Consider the following 20,562-nt stretch of genomic DNA (forward strand, 5'->3'; position numbering starts at 1 on the left):
TCTATAAAAAAAAGTGCAGAAGGGAAAAGGAGATGCACAGAAGAAGGCTGCAAGCTTTTCAAGCCTGGTACATGAGGCACATCGTTCGCTTTTTTCTGTCATCGGCTTCCTCCATTCAGGGTGAAGCCGTGTTATCTGGTGGAGTCGGCACCATAGTGAGGGGGAAATGGTACTGAGTGACTTGGAGAGATTAGCAACCACAGGACAGGTCCAACCAACATGTACAGGCCTGTACGTTAGCGCTCACCAGCTCCGCCGTACTCGGGCTGGCAAACTCTTTTCCATTCATTTTAACAGACTAGCAAAGACGTGAAGATTTTTCATCACACAACCACATCTTTACATCTGATCTGCACAGGTCACAAGGTCAGAGCCCTCCTCTAGAAGAGCCTGACTAAACTGCCTGTGTGCAAACTGTTGATCACATTATAAATGTTCCGATTGGACGCTAATTTTGTTTGGCATGAAATAAACATTTTGAAAAGAGCATTTTTGGAGTTCTTTATGGAAAAGTTGATGTTGATGAAAAGAAAATGTTGGACACGATGGTCCACTTTTGACATTAAGTAACTTTGCAACTACATGTCAACTAGCAGTCATTAGAATATTAGTAGACTGTCTGCTTAATATCTGACGACACTTTATTTTGATGTTCCCTCAACAGAAATTCTACTGACTATAAGTAACTTTGCAACTACAAGTCAACTTATTCTACTAACCCTAACCTATCAGTCTACTAATACTCTAATGAGAGTTAGGTGAAATGTAGCTGCATAGTTGCTTATAGTCAGTAGAATGTCTAAAGTGGAAAATCAAAGATTTTCCCAAAAAAGTGTCCCAATCCACCTGAATTCACCCTTATTTATTTTTTCAATACAAAAGAAAATTCACATTTTTTCCCTTTTACTGTCCTACTAGAACTCCTTTGAGGACCTCAGTTTGTAAACTCCTGCTTTAGCCCATATGCATATGGGATGCTTTGAATATTGCCTTATTGTGCAGTCTGGCCCCTGACCCCTTACATAAATTGAATCAGAAAAAAACTAATAAATAAACAAATGAATAAAAAGAAACATTAATTATTATGTAAAATATATTTTGCCAAGCCAAGCGAAATAACAATTTTGTCGTTTCACAAACACATTTTCCTGTTAACTCTCGTTAAATACGCAACAGTGACCTCCAGCGTTACAGCCATCGACTGTTACCACAGCGAGCACGCGCTGTGCGTTTTCGTTTTACTGACGTAATTTTAGTGCGCCTGCTCGTAGAAATATAAGTGGAAAGAATGGCAGTTTAACTTGACTTAAAGATGAACCCTTAAAAGAGAGGAGCTAAGCCGTCTACGACATCCTTTAACTGTCCACATAGTAAAGTCACATTCTCTATTCATTGGACCAAATTTTGTCCAAAACACATCGACGACATCAGCACTGTCAGAATGGACCGATCAAAGTCGTTTGTGTTTACTGTAAATTATCATTTTATAGAGAGTGGTGTGAAGGATTTTCCTATTAAACCACTTAATTTGAAATGACATGTTTTACGCTTATACGCTTAAATAAGAGTTTTAATGCTGCCAGTGAGACGTGCTACCAGTTGAATGTAACTCAACTGTCACATTCTGCTGTCTGAGTCTGAGCCTTCACGCGCCCCGTAGCGGAGGAACTGCTTCATAGCGACATCTGCCCTTCTGCTGTGCAGAGTTGGGTGTGTGAGTTAGCCTTTAGCATCTCCAAACAAGAACATTGTGCTTTCTTTCGTATCCACCTTAATGCATATTTACCTTACAGTTGTTTTTGCTATGGGGTCCCCATTTTGCTACGTCCATTTTCCACTTTTATGTCCAATCCAGAGAATAACAACAGCCACGGAAACTTAAGAAAGCAAAAATCTTGAGGCTCAAATGACTGGCAGCTCCGTCTTTTTCATAAAATTTCAAAGTGTTTTTTTTTTTGTTTTTTTGCCAACGACATAAAAAATTGACAACAGTTCTGTTCTTATCCTCATACACACCTCACACATTTCTGAAAGCAGTAAGTAAACCCTGTTATGCATTCTTGTGACATCTGTCACTTTGACATTTTGTTGTTTTTAAGAAAGAAAATGACATGGTCTGTTTTGCTCATCTCATTAAATATTTTGATCTTGATATTGAATTTGTGGAGTGGAATGATTCAGAAGGTGATTTTATTTTGTTTTCAATTATTAATTAGTAACGTTTCTTTTGATTAATTTTGTGTAATGGTTTTATTATTATATTATTAATAAAGAATCACAAAACACAAAGGAAATCCCTCAAAATACCTATCCGGTGATTTATATTTCATTCATAGCCACACTTAAACACAACTTTAAACAACAAATTTATGGGTCATTTATTCTGCATATACAATAAAAATGGGTGTAGCATCTGCGATGAGCTCTATTTTATTATTAAACTATTATATCTCCCATATAACTGAATTTTCTTATAAATGCAGTTTACCCAAGTTGGGACTTTTGATGTAGATGTTTTGAGCTCCTGTCACTAACACTTTTCAAGGTCTTTGGTGTGGATCTGTAAAATCCTCCACTGATGGATCCTGTTCCAGATTCCAAAGGTTCTACTCGTTCTCCACGAGGAAAACCAGAAACCAAAGTGAGAGAATGTTTACACTCCATTACAGCAGCGTAGCAACTTGCAAGTCAGCCCTGGGCCCATATAACAAAATGTTGTGTTGCGTGTTTTAATCAGTGTGTACATGAGTAGTTAATAATTCACAGATATTCGTGAAGTTTGCCCACTTGATTTACTCAGTGTCGTGCTTTGTTTTGCAAATTTTTAAAGGTCAGGTGTGGGCGCCGCTAGCGCTTTATTTGGATTCCTGTTTTGAGAGTGTTGGCCTCTGCTGTGTGTAGGCTAATTCTCTCTAAAATACCTGTGTGCTCTTCAGAGAGAAAACAACAACCCGAACCATAAGAAGAGTCTACAGGAGGCACGGAGGAAGGGTAGAATGGACCAGAGCAAAGTGGAGGAGGAGATGAGCAATGATCTACAAAACCTGGTAAATAAACACTTAATCACAGTCACTGTTTGTTTTCTCTTAAAACCTGTCAAAAATGTCTGTATGATATTTCTCAACAAAAAAAAATATATATACAAAAATAATTAAATATACAAGCTAAAAATGTTTTGCATAAATAAAACATTAAGATTTTGTCATTGCAACATAATTTTCCTATCAATTTATCCTTTTTCTCCTGACCAATTCTCCCAATTCTTGTCTTGTCATGTAGCTTATGTACACAAAAGGCTAGCTTTACTGTACTTAACTTCTTTAAATTACAAGTTGCTTATAGTGTGGCAAGACCATTTCAAAGTAGCTCCCCAACATTGTCAGTGATGCACGTTTATGGTGTTGTGAATGGAGTTGATTAATAAAGGAATAGTTCACCAAAAAATGAAAATTTTGTCATTAATTTCTCACCCCCATGTCATTCCAATCCAAACCTGTAAGACTTTCGTTCATCTTTGGAACACAAATTGAAGATATTTTCAATGAAATCTGAGAGCTCCATTAACAGCTACTCAACTACCACTCTGACGCTTCAAAAAGTTCATAACGAGATCGTAAAACTAATCCATATGAACTGAGCGGTTTAGTCAAAATTTTCTGAAGAGACATGATCGATTTATATGATGAACCGATATAATTTAGGCTTTTATTCACATATAAACAGAGGTGTCAAGTCCAGGTTCAGAAAGTAAAAGTCCTCCTCAGTATTTTGTTCCAGTCACCTGGATTTGCTAATTAGCACAGTTTCTCAGCCAGGAAATGCAGGACTTTTACTTTCTGACCCCTGGACTTCACACCTCTGCATATAAACATTCATCAGCACACACATCTGTTATGATAAACTGAGCTCAAGCATCTCCGCTTGATGTGCGAGAACCAATTAGGTCAATTCTCGTGTTACGCAGCACTTTTGAGCTTCTGCAAGAACCAATGAACCGATCGAGTCTCTTCAGGAAATTTGGATCTAACCTCTCAATTCATATGGATTAGTTTTACAATATCTTTATTAACTTTTTGAAGCGTCAAAGTGTTAGTTGGGTAGTTGTCAATGGAGGGACAGACAGCTCTCCGATTTCATCAATAATTATTTTCATTTGTGTTCCAAAGATGAACGAAAGTCTTACGGATTTGCAATGACATGAGGGTGAGTAATTAATGACATAATTTTCATTTTTGGGTAAACTAACCCTTTAAAATTCAGTAATGTGCATGTAGTATTTTATTTTATCATTGTGGGATTGCATGCTCAGAGAGAGAGTGCTTTTGAAACAGCTTTTTTCTATGTTCTTGTCATGTTTTTTAGGATGTGTGTGGGAAGACTAAACCAACAGGAACAGGTCTTGTCTATATAGATGCCTTCACTCACTTTCACTGCCTCTGGGATGCCAGGTGATGCTTCAGAATGGTTAAATTATTATTGACAATAGTTTGCTTAAAAAGGAAAAATCTGTCAAATTTCTGGCATCTAATTTTGAATTTTAGTAAAGAGAGAGTCATGCGTCAGCATGAAACAGAAGTTCAGATAGTCTTTTTTTCCCTTTTTGATGTATATCCAAGTGAAAAATTGTTTGGTGGGACTTAATTTTGTCCATCGAGGATTCATTGGATTGTTGCATCGTTCTCATTTGCTATTGCTGTGACCTCATGTGAGTGACAGGTTGTCCCGCCCACATGTCAGTAAACATGCCATCAGCGGGAGGGTGAAGTTATTTTGATTCAATATTACGAGGGCATATGAACAAAAATAAATAATTTGTAATAAATACTCGTAAAAATAATTGTCGATTTTGATTTTTGACTTTAAGACTCTCCAGTGGATGCTATGAAGCAAAAGACAGAATCTTCAGGTCTTATGCGTTAAGTTTGTGCATACATGTAGATCCATTAAAATGAAACAAAATGGAAAGAATCAAAATATTTGTAGGCAAAAAAAGTATTTGTTGTCATTGCGTCAATAAAAGCTGCACTTATTCTTGATATTTCATTTTATTTCAAATAGTTTACTTGGTATAGGATTATAAAAGTTCTTATATAACAGCGGATTGGATGTTTTTTTTCAGTCACCCAGAGTGTCCAGCGAGAGTGAGCACAGTAATGGAGACACTGGAGACGGAGGGGGTGCTGGGACGCTGTGTACGAGTAGAGGTAGAGACACTCCTGTAGTGATATTATTTTAGGATTCCTCCTGTCTCTGAGTAGGTTTAAATAGTTTAACTTTGCGTTTCAGGCCAGAGCTGTAACAGAAGATGAGCTATTACTCGTTCATACGTAAGTTTATACGCATGATTAATTTAGATTGATGCTGTTAATTGGGTTGGTTTTGTTTTATGATTATCTTATGTGACATGGGGAAATGTGTTGTGTATTATAGAAAGGATTATGTAGAGCTGATGAAATCCACACAGGAAATGACAGAGGAGGAGCTGAAGACTCTCTCTGATAAATACGACTCTGTCTACCTGCATCCTGTAAGTCACCCAATCACATGTCTTTTACAGTCCTGGAGTTTACTGTATGCTGATTCCAGTTCCAGTGTTTAATTGTTCATAAAAAATCAAAATCCTTATCCAGAACATGCACTGATATTTCTTAAAGTCAACATGAAATCAATACTGACCATATTCACCAACCAATAAGTGATGAAGTGCTTTTATCAAATGATGACAAAAGTAACATGATAAAAGACTTCAAAGTTTCATAAAGATGATGTACTAATTATTAAGATTTGAAGAAAGCGCAATGCACAATAAAGGCAGAACAAGTCCGCCTTATAAATTAAAGAGCCAATTGAGATGCTCTCAGGATAGCACTTGTGCATTGGCTGGTCTAGCCTTAAATATAAGCTATTTGAGCATATGAAATAACATTTATTGGGAAGGTTATGTAAATATTTTGAAATATGTTATTTGCAGCATTGCGACTGTTTTATAAAACAAAATAAGAAAGAATGAATTTTTTAAAATTTCATCAGGAATTTTTCACCTCTGCCTGTCTGGCGGTGGGATCAGTTCTCCAGCTGGTGGATAAAGTGATGACATCACAGCTGCGTAACGGCTTCTCCATCAACAGGTATGTTGCATCTGTTCTTCTCAACAGTACCAATGTCTCTTTGTTTTTGATTTTACATTGATTTATTCATTGATCTATTTGAGTTACTGTTTTTTTCCCTGTTATTTTCACAGGCCTCCGGGTCACCACGCTCAGCCAGATAAGATGAACGGCTACTGTATGTTTAATAATCTGGCCATAGCGGCGCGTTACGCTCAAAAACATCATGGAGTTGAGCGGTGAGAGTCTGCATTTTGCTTTAGCATCATAAATTAATGAACACTTTATGGCCTGGTTTCACAGACAGTTAAATGTGTTTGTGTCAAATGCATTTTCACGTTGTCTTTAATGAAGTTTATGGTTTGAGAATCTATAACATGGATGGTTGCTTTACCAATCATACAGAGTTCTAATTGTGGATTGGGACGTGCATCATGGACAGGGAATCCAGTATATTTTTGAAGAGGATCCCAGGTACATTTGTCTGCACCAGCACATATTACAAATGTTCTGTATAAATAGGTGCATCTCAATTGTTTGTGCACTATTCTATGACGTTTTTTAGTATAAATAAAGTGTGAGTAGTGTGTTTACACTGAAAAATAGAAATAGTACACTTTATATACCCACATGATGAAATCAATTAATCGAAAAAGTGTGGGATGTTGGACACTTGATATACTTCATAAACTGAACTGTCACAGCTTTAATTATGCAGAGGAGGGAGAGGGGCTATCAGACTCCGACAGAGAATAACAAAATAACCTTATAAAATGTATACACATTTTTTACATGGTGCATAGTAGGTACATAGTGTATAGTGTGTCATTTGCAACGCAACTAATGTCTGTCATTTAAAGAGCATCTAACCTCTGTCCTGTGTGGCAGTGTGCTGTATTTCTCAGTGCACAGATATGAAGATGCCTCATTCTGGCCGCATCTCAAGGAGTCTGACAGCAGCTCGGTGGGTTCAGGAGCAGGACAGGGCTACAATATCAACCTGCCTTGGAACAAGGTACACCACGCTAATTTACTCCACTTCTCAGTGTTCATGTGACTCATTTCGAGAGGTTAACCGATTTACAGTTGCATGTAGAAGTCATAACAGACGTGTTCAGTTTCAGAGATGAGGCTGAAAAGGATCATTTAAAACTAAAGTAACACCTTGACTAACATTATAGTGCACTATAAATGAAAAACTAAAATGCTACAGAAGTGTGGTAGAATATGGTCTTTGTAGGCTGGTGCTGAATGTGTCCTGATCTCTTTATTTAACTCCAGGTAGGGATGGAGGATGGAGATTACATCACAGCTTTCCAGCAGCTCCTCCTGCCTGTGGCGTATGAGGTACACCTTTCATATCGGTCACCTGCACATCTGGTTTGATGTTTTATCATCTAATTTAGAGATTGGGTATTAACCCTAGCCAATAATTGACAAGTGGTTGCTTCCAAAATCGGTTTGTACAAGTTCCAATATACTAACAGTGTTGTCAATGAATAACATTTTAACATGGACATTTAAAGAAATATTATTTAAAATTGGTTGTACGTCTCCTTTGATATCAACTAATTTTATTAAAGAAATATTTATATAAAGAAATTATATATTGAGATCTCTTGTGTATGTGCTGCACAGTTTCAGCCTCAACTGGTGTTAGTGGCAGCCGGATTTGACTCTGTGATCGGTGATCTGAAGGTGGGATGCTCAGCTTCATTGCTTTAATATAATTTTCCAAAACTTATTCAATTATGTTAATTATTTAACATGTTCTGTGTATCTAGGGTGAGATGCAAGTGAGTCCACAATGTTTCTCCATCCTGACCCATATGCTGAAAGGTGTAGCACAGGGCCGACTCGTGCTGGCTCTGGAGGTATGATCGTATTATGCCATAAGATAACTAAATATTCTTCTTTGTGGTTCACATCTCATGCACAGTATTTCATCTGTTAGGGTGGGTATAACCTCCAGTCCACAGCAGAGGGTGTTTGCGCTAGTGTGAGGTCACTGCTGGGCGACCCTTGCCCGCACCTGACCTCTTCTGGTGCTCCGGGTGAGAGGTGAGTGAACTGAGGAGCACATCTGCCTATATATTATTTTTTTATATTTCTCTCTGTTACATTTCCCTATTTGCTGTGGGGTTTTTTCTGTGGTTTTATTGCAGTGCCCTGAACTCCATCTCAAAGACCATCTCTGCCTTGTATCCATTTTGGAAGAGTCTTCAGACTTTTGGTAAGAACCAAGAATTTTGATTTACAAATAAACAAATCAGATCACCATATTGTTTTGGTGCACTTATGAAACATAATGAAAACGATTTATACATATAGTAGAGTCAGTGTCGTTCCACTGAATGTTTATGACTTGAAACAGTTCATGAGTAATGGAAAAAGTTCTTCCAGTTCGTTTAACTTTAATGTGAGACCAAATATTCACTTAAAGGAGAACTCCGGCGCAAAATGAACCTGGGGTGTAATAACACATTGCTACCGAGTCGACTGTTCTCTGGGATTGGTTTTCATGATAATCGAGTGTAAAGAGTTTTATCTCTAAAAACTGTTTAGCTTATAACGCTAGTATATGGGGCATATAATAAGTAAAAAGAGATCGCTAGTTAATACCACTAAAAAGGCTCAAAATAGCCCTACACTAACACGGTAGCTTAATGAGGGTCTCTACATACAAACCGAAGCACTGAGAACATTGTAAGTGTACAGACAGTTTAATAATAATATACTTTATAAAGACAGTACCATCGCGGAACCATCTTTGGAAAACAGTCTCGACCAGTCGAACCACGAACGCCGTGCTACGAGCTGAACTGTGACTTGGAATCTCACAGTTCAGCTCACTTAGCACGGCGTTAGTGGTTCGACTGGTCGAGGCTGTTTCCCAAAGATGGCTCCTGCCTGTATACGCAATGGTACTGAACAGTCGACTCAGTACCAATGTGTTATTACACCTAGGGTTGTAACGGTATACCGGTATGGCGGTTTATCGCGATATTGACTTGTACGATTATCATATCGTGAACATTTGCTTATCCACGGTTTTGGAAAAAAAATTAAAGCAGATCTCAAATGCGCATATGCAACTTATTTCCACTTGACTACTCCACCCATACATGTGCACTGGAGAAAATGACTGAGACTGAGGCTGCGAATTCTTCGAAAAAAAAGTTAAAATCTGCAGTGTGGGAATACTTTGGGTATCCGAAAAAAGAACGTGGGTTTTTCCTTGAAGATTGATATCCAGTTGTGTCCAGAAATATGGACGAAGAGTGGCTGCAAAATGAGGAAATATGTCAAATATGTTCTCCCATATTCGCGAACACCTTCCCTCCCTGCAGATAAAGTTCCATTTATAACTTAAGTCCATATTATTTACGTGTTGCTGAGGGAATTTCCAATATAACGCAGATGTCACGTAAAATGCGCGATTTGATAGATGGATGAATAAATCTAAAATATATCTGTGCAATAAATAAAATCGCTATATGAGTGTGTCTATTAAACAGCGCAAAAAACTGTAAATCTATATTCTGCTTGTTCAGCGTGTCTGTGTGAATGAGCAGCACCGTTTCACCTAGTATATACTCAAGTATGTGGGACGTTCATGGTGTTTAAAGCGTCTGCCGTCTCACTCACTATATAAGGACGTGAACACATGAACATATCCAGAGCTGCTCTGAGAGAACTAAATAAGCATTTCATAATTTTGTTGAAAATAATCATTGTCAAATACACTCTGACTGAAACTCATAGGAGTTTAGTACAACCTGTCAAAATAAAAATTATCTTAAATAATAATTAATAAATTAAGAATTTTATTAATTCAATTGATCAAACATGTTTGTTCAAATGGGAGATCTGCAGCTTTATTTTTTCGTTCTTATTTTTTCAAAAGGTAGATTAAAAAAGTTTGTTTTAATAAACCATATGTTCAACCAAAAAACCCTATCAGTTTTCATTAATTTAAGGTTCATTGCAGCTGATAATAATAATCATTGTTTAATACCGTAAACCGTGAAACCGTGATATTTTCTGAGACTATTATCATACCGTGAAAATCTCATACCGTTACAACCCTAATTACACCCCAGGTTCATTTTGCGCCGGAGTTCTCCTTTAAGGGTTCAAATCTGGACTCTGACCAGGCCAAAACATGAGCCGGATGGACTTGTTCTCAAACCAATTTTTGGTTGTCTTTGCAATTTGGGCAGGATCATTGTCTTGTTGAAAAATAACATCTGATCATTCTGCAATATTCCTTTTACATTTATAAAACATCACAGTGAAGTAGCTCACCAATACAGCAGATAAAAAGGCTCCCCACACAATGACACCTCTTCCTCAATTTTTCACTGCGGTAGAGATGCATTTATTATATTTCCCACCAGATTGACATTTATTATATTTCTCTACCCCTCTGGAGCATCATCATGCAACTCGTGTTTCATTGTGATTCATCACTCCACACACAACTCTGCTTAAAGGGTTAGTTCACCCAAAAATGAAAATTAAGTCATTAATTACTCACCCCCATGCTGTACCAACCCCGTAAGACCTTCGTTCATCTTCGAAACACAAATGAAGGTATTTTTGATTAAATCTGAGAGGTGGATCACTGCTACATAGGCTGCCAGAGGGAATGAAACTTGACGGCCCAGAAAGTCATTAAAGAAAATGTTTAAATATTCCATGTGCCTACAGTGGCTCAACTATAAGTTTATCAAGCGACGAGAATACTTTTTTTCCGAAAAAAAAACATAAATAACGACTTTATTCGACTACTCCTTTTCTTCCTTGTGGAATATTTAAACATGTTCTTTAATGACTTTCTGGGCCGTCAAGTTTCATTCCCTCTGGCAGCCTATGTAGCAGTGATCCACCTCTCAGATTTAATCAAAAATATCTTCATTTGTGTTCCGAAGATGAACGAAGGTCTTACGGGGTTGTTACAGCATGGGGGTGAGTAATTAAAGACTTAATTTTCATTTTTGGGTGAACTAACCCTTTAACCACTCTGAATCAAACTTCCAAAAAACTTCATTCTGTCTTTGATGGTTTTCTGAGACAGCAATGGCTTTTTAAGTATTGTATTTTCTTAAATTTAGCTAATTTCCTGTCCAAAAATTTGTCCTGCCCAAAGCCCATTTTTTTGCCTATGAGTGTATATGTATATCAATTATTAAACTAGAAAAAGTTCGTCGAGACAAACTTTAAGTTGGCTTGTGAAAGTTTGGACCAGAAAGTTTTAAGTAGTTTGAAGTTTACATTAGTTTAATATGTAAATTAGTTTAAAGTGTAAATTAGTTTGAAGTTTAAAGTAGTTTGAAGTTTAAATTAGTTTATAGTTTAAATTAGTTTAAAGTTTAAATAAATTTAAATTAGTGTAAAGTTAAAAGTAGTTAGAAGTTTAAATTAGTTTGAAGTTTGAAGTAGTTTGAAGTTTAAATTAGTTTGAAGTTTAAATTAGTGTAAAGTTTAAATTAGTTTGAATTTTAAAGTAGTTTGAAGTTTATATTAGTTACTAGGGTGTTCTTGGTGGTTGCTATGGTGTTGCTAGGGTGTTGTAAGGTATTTTGGGTGGTTGCTATGGTGTTGCTAGGTTGTTTTAAGGTATTTTGGGTGGTTGCTAGGGTGCTCTGGTTGGTTGCTATGGTGTTCTAGGGTATATTGGTTGGTTGCTATGGTGTTGCTAGGGTGATTTAAGGTATTTTGGGTGGTTGCCAGGGTGTTCTGGGTGGTTGCTAGGCAGTTGCTAGGGTGTTCTAACACCTTTTGGGTGGTTGCTAGGGTGTTCTGGGTTGTTGCTAGGCAGTTGCTATGGTGTTGCTATAGTGTTCTAGGCTTTTTTGGGTGGTTGCTATGGTGTTGCTAGGATGTTTTAAGGTATTTTGGGGGTTGCTAGGGTGTTGCTAGGGTGTTCTAGGGTATTTTGGGTGGTTGCCATGGTATTGCTAGGGTGATTTAAGGTATTTTGGGTGGTTGCTAGGGTGTTCTGGGTGGTTGCTAGGCAGTTGCTAGGGTGTTTTGGGGGTTGCTAGGCAGTTGCTAGGGTGTTCTAGGGTATTTTAGGTGGTTGCTATGGTGTTGTTAGGGTGTTTTAAGATATTTTAGATGGTTGCTAGGGTGTTCAGGGTGGTTGCTATGGTGTTGCTAGGGTGTTCTAGGGTATTTGGGTGGTTGCTATGATGTTGCTAGGGTGTTTTAAGGTATTTTATTAAGTATTTAGTTAAGTCAATGGGAGTTTTTTCGAGTTTTGATCGTCATTTTTAGGAAAACCGTAAGTCCGATCAGTCTGAAAAGATATAGCACACCGAGTCAGAACAGTTTGAGTGTCTGAGCCGAGTTTGGAGTATGTAGAGTTAAAGCTCTAGGAGGAGTTTGATATAGAAATTTCACTGCAAGAAGAATCGGAAGAATAATAATAAGTTTAAATAGGATTTCAGTAAGTTGGCTCTCACAAGCCAACTTAATTATTGGAAACAGCATGGAAATGCATTGGTCATTGAGATTACATTGGGGCATTATATTATCCTGTCATCTTCTGATCTTCACAGAAAGTGCTTAGCTGCAAACCAATAAACACCACCCAACATCACATTTGCACAAGCATTCAAACTCCCAATCATTTGGTACAGTTGGCTCCTTATTTTCGTAGCTCTTGAATGTGTGTTTGACCTTTAGAGGGGGGTCCTCTGTCCGCTGGCCCTCCCCTGCCTGCTCCAGTATGTGCAGAAGTGAAGGTTTCCTCTCCGATCACTGGGCTAGTTTATGACCAGAGAATGATGCTTCATCACAACATGTGGGATGGGTGAGAGTGACTGCTGCTTAATAACATAAACACCACAATATCCCCGTCACACAGCTGAAAAATGACAATTTTCTCACTTGTGTGTGTTTTGATTATTTGGTTGTGCATAAATAAGATGAGGATGTATTGATTCCTACAGCCATCATCCAGAGCTCCCTCAGAGAATATCACGGATCTTTTCCCGTCATGAGGAGTTGGGCCTGCTGTCCCGTTGCCATCGGATACCAGCTCGCTTGGCAACAGAAGAAGAGCTGGCGCTCTGTCACAGGTGAAATGCATTCAGATGAGTAAATAAATAATGATCACATTAATGTATGAAGTTACATACAAATCTGTATTAGTAACACTAATGCAGCATTGCATTTGATTTAATTATGTCTGTTTATGTCTCTTGTGCTAGTTCTGATCACATAAGCACTATTAAGAGTTCGGAGCACATGAAACCCAGAGATCTGCACCGACTGGGGAACAATTACAACTCCATCTACATCAATAATGAGAGCTACACCTGTGCCCTGATGGCCGCTGGCTCGTGCTTTAACTCCGTACAGGCCATACTCACAGGCCAGGTCTGTCTTTTTGTGTCTTTTACATGTCTCAGTATAAAGTATACTAGAGCAGTACTGCTTGAATTTGCTCCCAGGTGTCATCAATTGTTTCTTTGGTCCTGTAGGTGAGAAACAGCGTGGCCATAGTCCGTCCTCCCGGTCATCATGCAGAGAAAGACACGGCTTGTGGTTTCTGTTTCTTTAATACGGCCGCTTTGACCGCACGCTATGCCCAGAGCATCACACACAGATCCCTGCGTGTCCTCATCCTCGATTGGGATGTTCATCATGGAAACGGCACTCAGCACATCTTTGAGGAGGATGACAGGTTTGTCCAGTCCCACAGTTAGTACCACTATAATCGCATATTAGTACATAACCGGTATAGTGGTCTGGATTAGTGCAGTTATTGTTAACTAAAACAATCAAAATACATTTTTTTTTTCAATTAAATAAATCAGAAAAAAATATAAATTAGATGAAAGTTGAATTATTAAAATTACTAAAATTAAATATAATTTAAAGCTATATAGAAATATAAAAAACAAAAGTATATTTAAATTAAACACAATTAAAATTAAAATATAAAAAATAAAAGTTTATTCAAAATATTAATATATACTGTAATAGTATATAAATAATACTAAAATAACACTGTTATGTATTCCAGAGTCAGGTGTCCATAAGAAGTCCATTTATAATTTAAGATGTTCCTTTCACTAATAAAGTAGTATTTTAGTTTGCATGAGAATTTTTGACATTTTTCTCTGACCCTTAGCTGTATTTGCTAAAGTAACTAGGAGACTTCTGTATGAAAATGACCTTGTGTTTGATTGGCCAACCTCTTTTCATTTTAAGAAGTTACAATTTAGATTTGTTGTTTGGTTCAATATAGTGTCTAGCTGCGCCATCTTTCAATAACAGCCTGTTTGCAAAGTAGCATTACATTGTGACCTCATAACCATGAACATTTAGAAATGGCAAAAAGGGCTCATTTGTTTTATAAAATAGTCTGGGTTGATAGACAAGGGTAATGGATCCTCTTAATGTTGTCATTTGATTTGTATATATATATATATATATATATATATTTTAGATTAGTCGCATAAGCATTGGTCAGAATGCAGTCCTTTGTTTTTAACCAAAGTCTTTCACTTTTTCCAGCGTCCTCTACATTTCTCTGCATCGTTATGAAGACGGGACGTTTTTCCCCAACTCGGAGGATGCTAACTATAATAAGGTGGGGCAGGGGAAAGGCAGAGGATACAATGTCAACATCCCCTGGAATGGAGGAAAGATGGGAGACCCAGAATACATGGCAGCTTTCCATCACTTAGTTATGCCAATAGCCAGAGAGGTAAAATATGCTCATTTTTACCTGATGACTAAAGCATGTGCTGTTCGGTGTTAAATACTTAGTGAATGGTGTTGTCTGTGTTCTAGTTTGCCCCAGAGCTGGTGCTGGTGTCTGCTGGGTTTGATGCGGCACGGGGTGATCCGTTAGGAGGGTATCAGGTGACCCCAGAGGGCTATGCCCACTTCACCCATCAGTTGATGGGTCTGGCAGCAGGAAGAGTGCTAGTCATACTGGAGGTGGGTTATATTCACTCTCACATTCACTGTTTACACTTTCTACTATTAAGTTTTTCAGTGGCCAATGCGGATGTCAATATCTAGAGAACATGGTGCTTGATTGTAGCCATAATTTCTTTATAATAAAATTAGTTGATAATTTAAATAATATTTCTTTAAATGTTCATGTTAAAATGTTTATTCATCGACAACACTGTTAGTAGATTTTGGAACTTGTACAAAACGAATTACGTTTATCTCAAAATGACCTAAATATCAGATGATTAATTGACCTGGCTGATCATATATAATTAATACTTAATCGATCAGCAAAGATGCATTAAATTGAATCAAAGGTGACGGTAAAGACATTTGCAGTGTCTGCAAGCCACAATTTCAAGTAAAATCCTGTTTCTATTAATCAAATAATCCTGAAAAAAGTGCATCACGGTTTCCACAAAAATATTTGAGCAGTTAAGTGATTTCTACATTGATAATAATAATAAATGTTTCTGGAGCAGCAAATCAGCATATTAAAATGATTTCTGAAGGATCATGTGACACTGAAGACTAGAGCAATGATGCTGATTCAGATTTGCATCACAGGAATAAATTATATCTTAAAATACATAAAACACTTATTTTAATTTGTAATAATATTTCACAATATTACGTTTTTTACTCTATTTTTTATCAAATAAATGCAACCTTGGTATGAATAAGAAACTTCTTACTAAAACGTTAAGTCGACTCTAAACTGTTGAACAGTAGTGTATGTACTACACACTGGTTAATGATGTCATCTAACCCTCTTCACCATAGGGAGGATATAACCTCACCTCTATCTCTGAGTCCATGTCCATGTGCACCAGTATGTTGCTGGGAGACTCCCCTCCACTTCTAGACCATCTGCCCCCTCCCAAAACCAGCGCTCTTGTCACCATTAACAACGTCCTGCGTGCCCACGCCCCCTTCTGGAGCTCCCTGAGAATACAGAGTGAGTTTGCAATCTCAGAACTGAGACTGACATGCACTTCACATCAATATCATATCTGAAGGATTAAATAAATGTAAGAAAATGATGATTATTTTAATGCAAAATGCTTTTTTAATTTTTTTTTATATATCAGTTCCAGAGTCACTTCGTTTGTCTTTGCCGTCTCCTAAACCGAAAGGCAAGCGGGCATCGGCAGGCAAGGGCAAGAAATCGCCTCGCCAGTCCACCCCTGCTCAGAGTCCAGGACAGAAACCGCACAATCTTGAGCAGTCCGGCCTTGATGAGCTCACTGAGGATCTGCTTTCTCTGAATCTCAACACAAGCGCCTCATCAAACACCAGCCCAGCATCAGTTGCAATTGGAGGAGCCAGACGTAAGGTGAAACCCAACCCACAGAGGAATTCGGCAGACCAGGAGTCAGAATCACCCCTGAAAGCCGGAGATGGAGACAGCACACATGCTGTAAAAGCAGAGACACCTGTAGGCAATCTCAAATGTCATTAGCAGTATGTTTTGGTGACTCATAATGTATTCAGTCATTAAACATGCTCTGTTTACCAGGACCAGTCGATCCAAGTGTCTGTGGTCACTGGAAATCCAGCTGGCATGTATGACCAGGAGAGCTGTGGTCTGGATGCTGCATGTGGTAACGCTGTGAAGACAGTCATAGAGGTCTTCGGACAGCAACCCACGGATGTGGTAAATGTGTTCATGTCATATTAGTATAATAGCATTGCAGATAAATGTGGCTCATGTATATAGATTAGCAGAATTTTAGATGACTTGTTTGTCAGTCTGTTGTCTCATTCAGTTTTACTCTGTTGCTAGGACGGCATGTATGTGGTGAACCCGTTGCCATGGTGCCCACACTTGGAGTCAGTGCGACCGGTGCCCGCAGGTGGCATTGATGTCTTCCTGCCGTGTGAAGAGTGTGGAGGTGATGCTGAAAACTGGATCTGCCTCTTCTGCTACAAGGTAACAGCTAACAACGCTCAAAATCACAACATATTGAGGTTTAGAATTACTTAGACTTCCTACTTTGCACATTGGGTCACATCCACTAACCACATGTGAAATCTGCGAACATTTTCACGAACAAATCATCATTCAGCAATAACTTCTATACAAGGCAGAGGTTATTTGCACTTAATTAAAATAGCAACATTTACTTAGCGAGAGATGCTATTTACACTATAAATAAATAGCATTATTTTCTTTGCAATAGGCTAAGTGTAAATAGTAGTTAGATGCTGTTTCTACTTATAAATAGTGGCAGATACTATTTGCACCTCAGTGTTGTTGTACATTAAATTGTATGCAATAATAACATTGTGTAAATTATTATATTTATTAAAATTATTAAGGCGAGACACTACAGGTGAATAGGGTAATTTTTTTAACTCTAAGATATCACCGTGAAACTTTCCCAGTTGATTACCTACATTAAGATGAGAAAAAAATCTATTACAAGTTTTCTGTAATTTAATGTTTAAATATGCAAATTAGGCTTTATCTAATTAAATATGCGCCAATTTGCATATATTTTAAAAAACGAAATCTGAGTATTTGATAAAGCCAGGTTCAAAATTATTGTTTCATTGTGTTCACATATTAGATGGGAAAAAACTTACCGAGGGATTTATGGATATCTACTTTTGTTATCCTGTAAATCAGAATATACTGTCAATAGCCTTAAAAAAATGATTTTCTCCATGTTTTTTGGAATAAAATGTTATATAAATCAGGCTAGGAATAATATATTTACAAATCCCTCTGTAAATATCTTTGTAATATAACTAGGTACAAGACTGGAAGGTTTGGTGTATATAGGTGCTACTGAAGTGGAGATTTCGGACTTGGAGTATGAGAGAAAAGTCATTTAGAGAAAACGGGCTTTAAAGATTTAGCATCAGCCAATGAGATTGCGCATATAGAGTTAAATCCCCCCTTTTACTTTCACGATTGGTTGCTGATAAAAAGGAAATCACCATATTTGGATCTGACAACATTGTACAGGAGAGAGAAAGCTTTCTAACAGTGTATGTGATGACAGGGTGCCGGCAGCGATCACAGAGCAGTGGGATGATTTATAACGACAACTTTTGATGAATTTATGAGAAATCTACAGACGCAAACAGACAAAGTGTAGTAAAATAAAGACCTAAATGTGTATTTCTGACTTTTTTTCACCACAAGTCTGAAAGAAGACATGTTATTGAAGACAAATATCCCAAAATCTCAAAGTTGACCAGTGAAAAAAAACGATGTTTTTGCCTGCCGTGTCTCGCCTTAAATGGATGTCGCCTTATTGGGACAATGTTGCTCTCCCTACACATACACCCAACCCTAACCGATAAACTCTTTATTATTAAACACACGTTAGGCATTTTATTTCCACTTTTCAAATATTTTCTAAATTTTTATGGAAAATAAATGCTTTATTTTATAGGCGGATTCAAACTCGGGACGATTTGCTTTTAAGCTTTCTGCATCTCGCCTTGCCCCTTCACTATTGGTACTGTTGACAATCTAGCATCTTCCGAAATTTTGTCTGGCCCAACCAGGTGTCAATGGACGGAGTTAGTGTAAATAGCCTCTGCCAACAAGACCGGCACTTAGCGTAAAAAGACTCTCCGACTATAACATTTCTAATAGAATGTAGGAACAATGGAAAGCACATGTACGCAAAAAACACAGAGCCTGTGACACAACTTATTTAATAAAATTTTCTACATAGTTTATCTTAAATGTCATCACATATTGCAAAAGAGTAAGAAAATGAGCCTTATAGCTTGAGATTCCTCATTTTTTTCCCTCTTTTTTTTCAGGTGCTCTGCGGGCGTTATGTGAACCAGCACATGGTGACCCACGGGCAGGTGTCGGGTCACCCTCTGGTGCTGAGCTTCGCTGATCTTTCTGTCTGGTGCTACGCTTGTGAGTCGTACATCCACAACAAGGTAGGTGCCGCCCAGATCACGGGCCTGTAATCTGCTGTTATGATGAATGGCAACATTAATGTTGATCTCCAACATGAATAAATTATGTACTTCATAAGATTGACATGCGTATTTCATTTATCTATTCTGACATTACTGCTACTTGACTCTGCATGACTGTATGTTTTCCGAAGATGGGATGGATTTAGAAAAACAGCACATTTTGAATACACATGCAGACAGCTGTGTAACTGTCTGTCTGTATCTGCACTCAGGTGCTCCATGAAGCCAAAAACGCTGCTCACCTCGTGAAGTTTGGAGAGGAGATTTCTCCTTTCAGCTAAACCAACAGAGAGAAAGGAAGTGTGTGTGTGTGTGTGTGTGTGTGTGTTTGCGTGTTGTGAGATGGTTGTTGTTTGCATACATATAAATGCAGTGAAAATATCACCAAACTGAACTGCGTGTAAGCAAGCTTTTTTCAGTTCATCTGTCTTTCTTCCTTACTTGTGTCTAAAACGTATTTCATAGATTATCATCGTACCGATTATGAGGTTTATATGCCAAAACAAAAATTGTATTAATAGAATTTGTTCATTGTTATAGAAAATCAGTTTTTAAAAGGTGCACTCTCTGCAAATTGATATAGTATTTTTTTAAGTTATTGCAGAAGCACGGTACCAACTGTAGTATTTAGTGTTTCAAATGTTTTGCATTTTCAGTGCACAGCCAACAGTGTTTGCACTGCACTGTTTTCATTGTATCACTCCAGGCCAAGACTGGAAAAACTGTGGAAATTACAAAACAACCTTAAGCTTAAAGCAATAAAAAGTGCAATATTTCCCAAACCAGTGTCTGAAGACTATGTAACCGAGATATTTTGTGTTGTTGTATATTTCTGTTGTTGTTTTTTGCACAAGTATAGTGAGACAAACGTTTGTAAACTCTCACTTTGTAACCCTTGGTACATGTTGCAATCTAAATAAAACCTGTCTGTTCCATGTTCTTAAAAGCCAGTTCTTTCTATGGTCATAAGACCTGTCAAAAACATGTTCAGTGCATTCCTTCCCAGAGCGAAAATAAATAAAAAACAAGTTTTTATATAATTTATGACCATTACATTTTTTTGCATTATTTTCACGACAATTAATGGCAACTCTCCCTTAATTCTCATTATCACAATGTACAAAAACCCACAAAAATATATATGACATTATTTTTCTGCATTATACAATATATATATATATATATACATACATACATACATATACAGTATATGCTGTCAGTGAACCTGGTAAATGATGCACAGATGAGCTCTGACCATTCAAACCTTTATTTCTCTGTTGCTGTCTTTCTGCGTTATTTATCTTTCGCTCATCTGAAATGCATCACTTCTGCACCATGTATTATTCTCTCACTTCCTCTTTCATTTCTGCATGGAATGGAATGCTTTTAGAATAAATGAGCTGTATCTCTTTCCCCCTACAAGGATTGACTGATAATTTCATTTTCTCATTGTGTGTGCATCATTGGATTGCATTGCTATTGCGTGTGTGTTTGTGTGTGCACGCAGAGACCCTCCCCC

At 37.6% G+C, this 20,562-nt stretch overlaps 1 protein-coding gene across 2 annotated transcripts; it reads left to right on the plus strand.

Moving 5' to 3' along the window:
- Window positions 1-1,687: 1,687 nt before the first annotated feature.
- On the plus strand, window positions 1,688-19,989 carry hdac6 (histone deacetylase 6). 2 transcript variants are annotated; one of them, XM_077224045.1, is made up of 28 exons: window positions 1,688-2,036; window positions 2,546-2,641; window positions 2,937-3,047; window positions 4,363-4,448; window positions 5,120-5,204; window positions 5,287-5,327; window positions 5,431-5,527; window positions 6,031-6,128; window positions 6,242-6,346; window positions 6,513-6,581; window positions 6,996-7,122; window positions 7,389-7,454; window positions 7,746-7,805; window positions 7,892-7,981; window positions 8,062-8,168; window positions 8,273-8,340; window positions 12,801-12,927; window positions 13,067-13,195; window positions 13,328-13,496; window positions 13,601-13,803; window positions 14,640-14,832; window positions 14,919-15,068; window positions 15,870-16,044; window positions 16,178-16,524; window positions 16,606-16,743; window positions 16,873-17,019; window positions 18,873-19,001; window positions 19,256-19,989. In XM_077224045.1, the coding sequence occupies exons 2-28, from the start codon at window positions 2,579-2,581 to the stop codon at window positions 19,322-19,324; spliced, it is 3,249 nt and encodes a 1,082-aa protein (XP_077080160.1). In that variant the 5' UTR covers window positions 1,688-2,036; window positions 2,546-2,578; the 3' UTR covers window positions 19,325-19,989. The 2 variants fall into 2 exon arrangements, with proteins under 2 accessions (XP_077080160.1, XP_077080161.1); XM_077224046.1 differs by lacking the exons at window positions 1,688-2,036; window positions 4,363-4,448.
- The last annotated feature ends 573 nt before the right edge of the window (window positions 19,990-20,562 follow it).

The sequence above is a fragment of the Siphateles boraxobius genome, unplaced genomic scaffold, assembly GCF_051911475.1.
Source record: "Siphateles boraxobius isolate OS27281-9 unplaced genomic scaffold, OSU_SipBor_1 9, whole genome shotgun sequence".
In the NCBI taxonomy this organism is placed as follows: domain Eukaryota; kingdom Metazoa; phylum Chordata; class Actinopteri; order Cypriniformes; family Leuciscidae; genus Siphateles; species Siphateles boraxobius.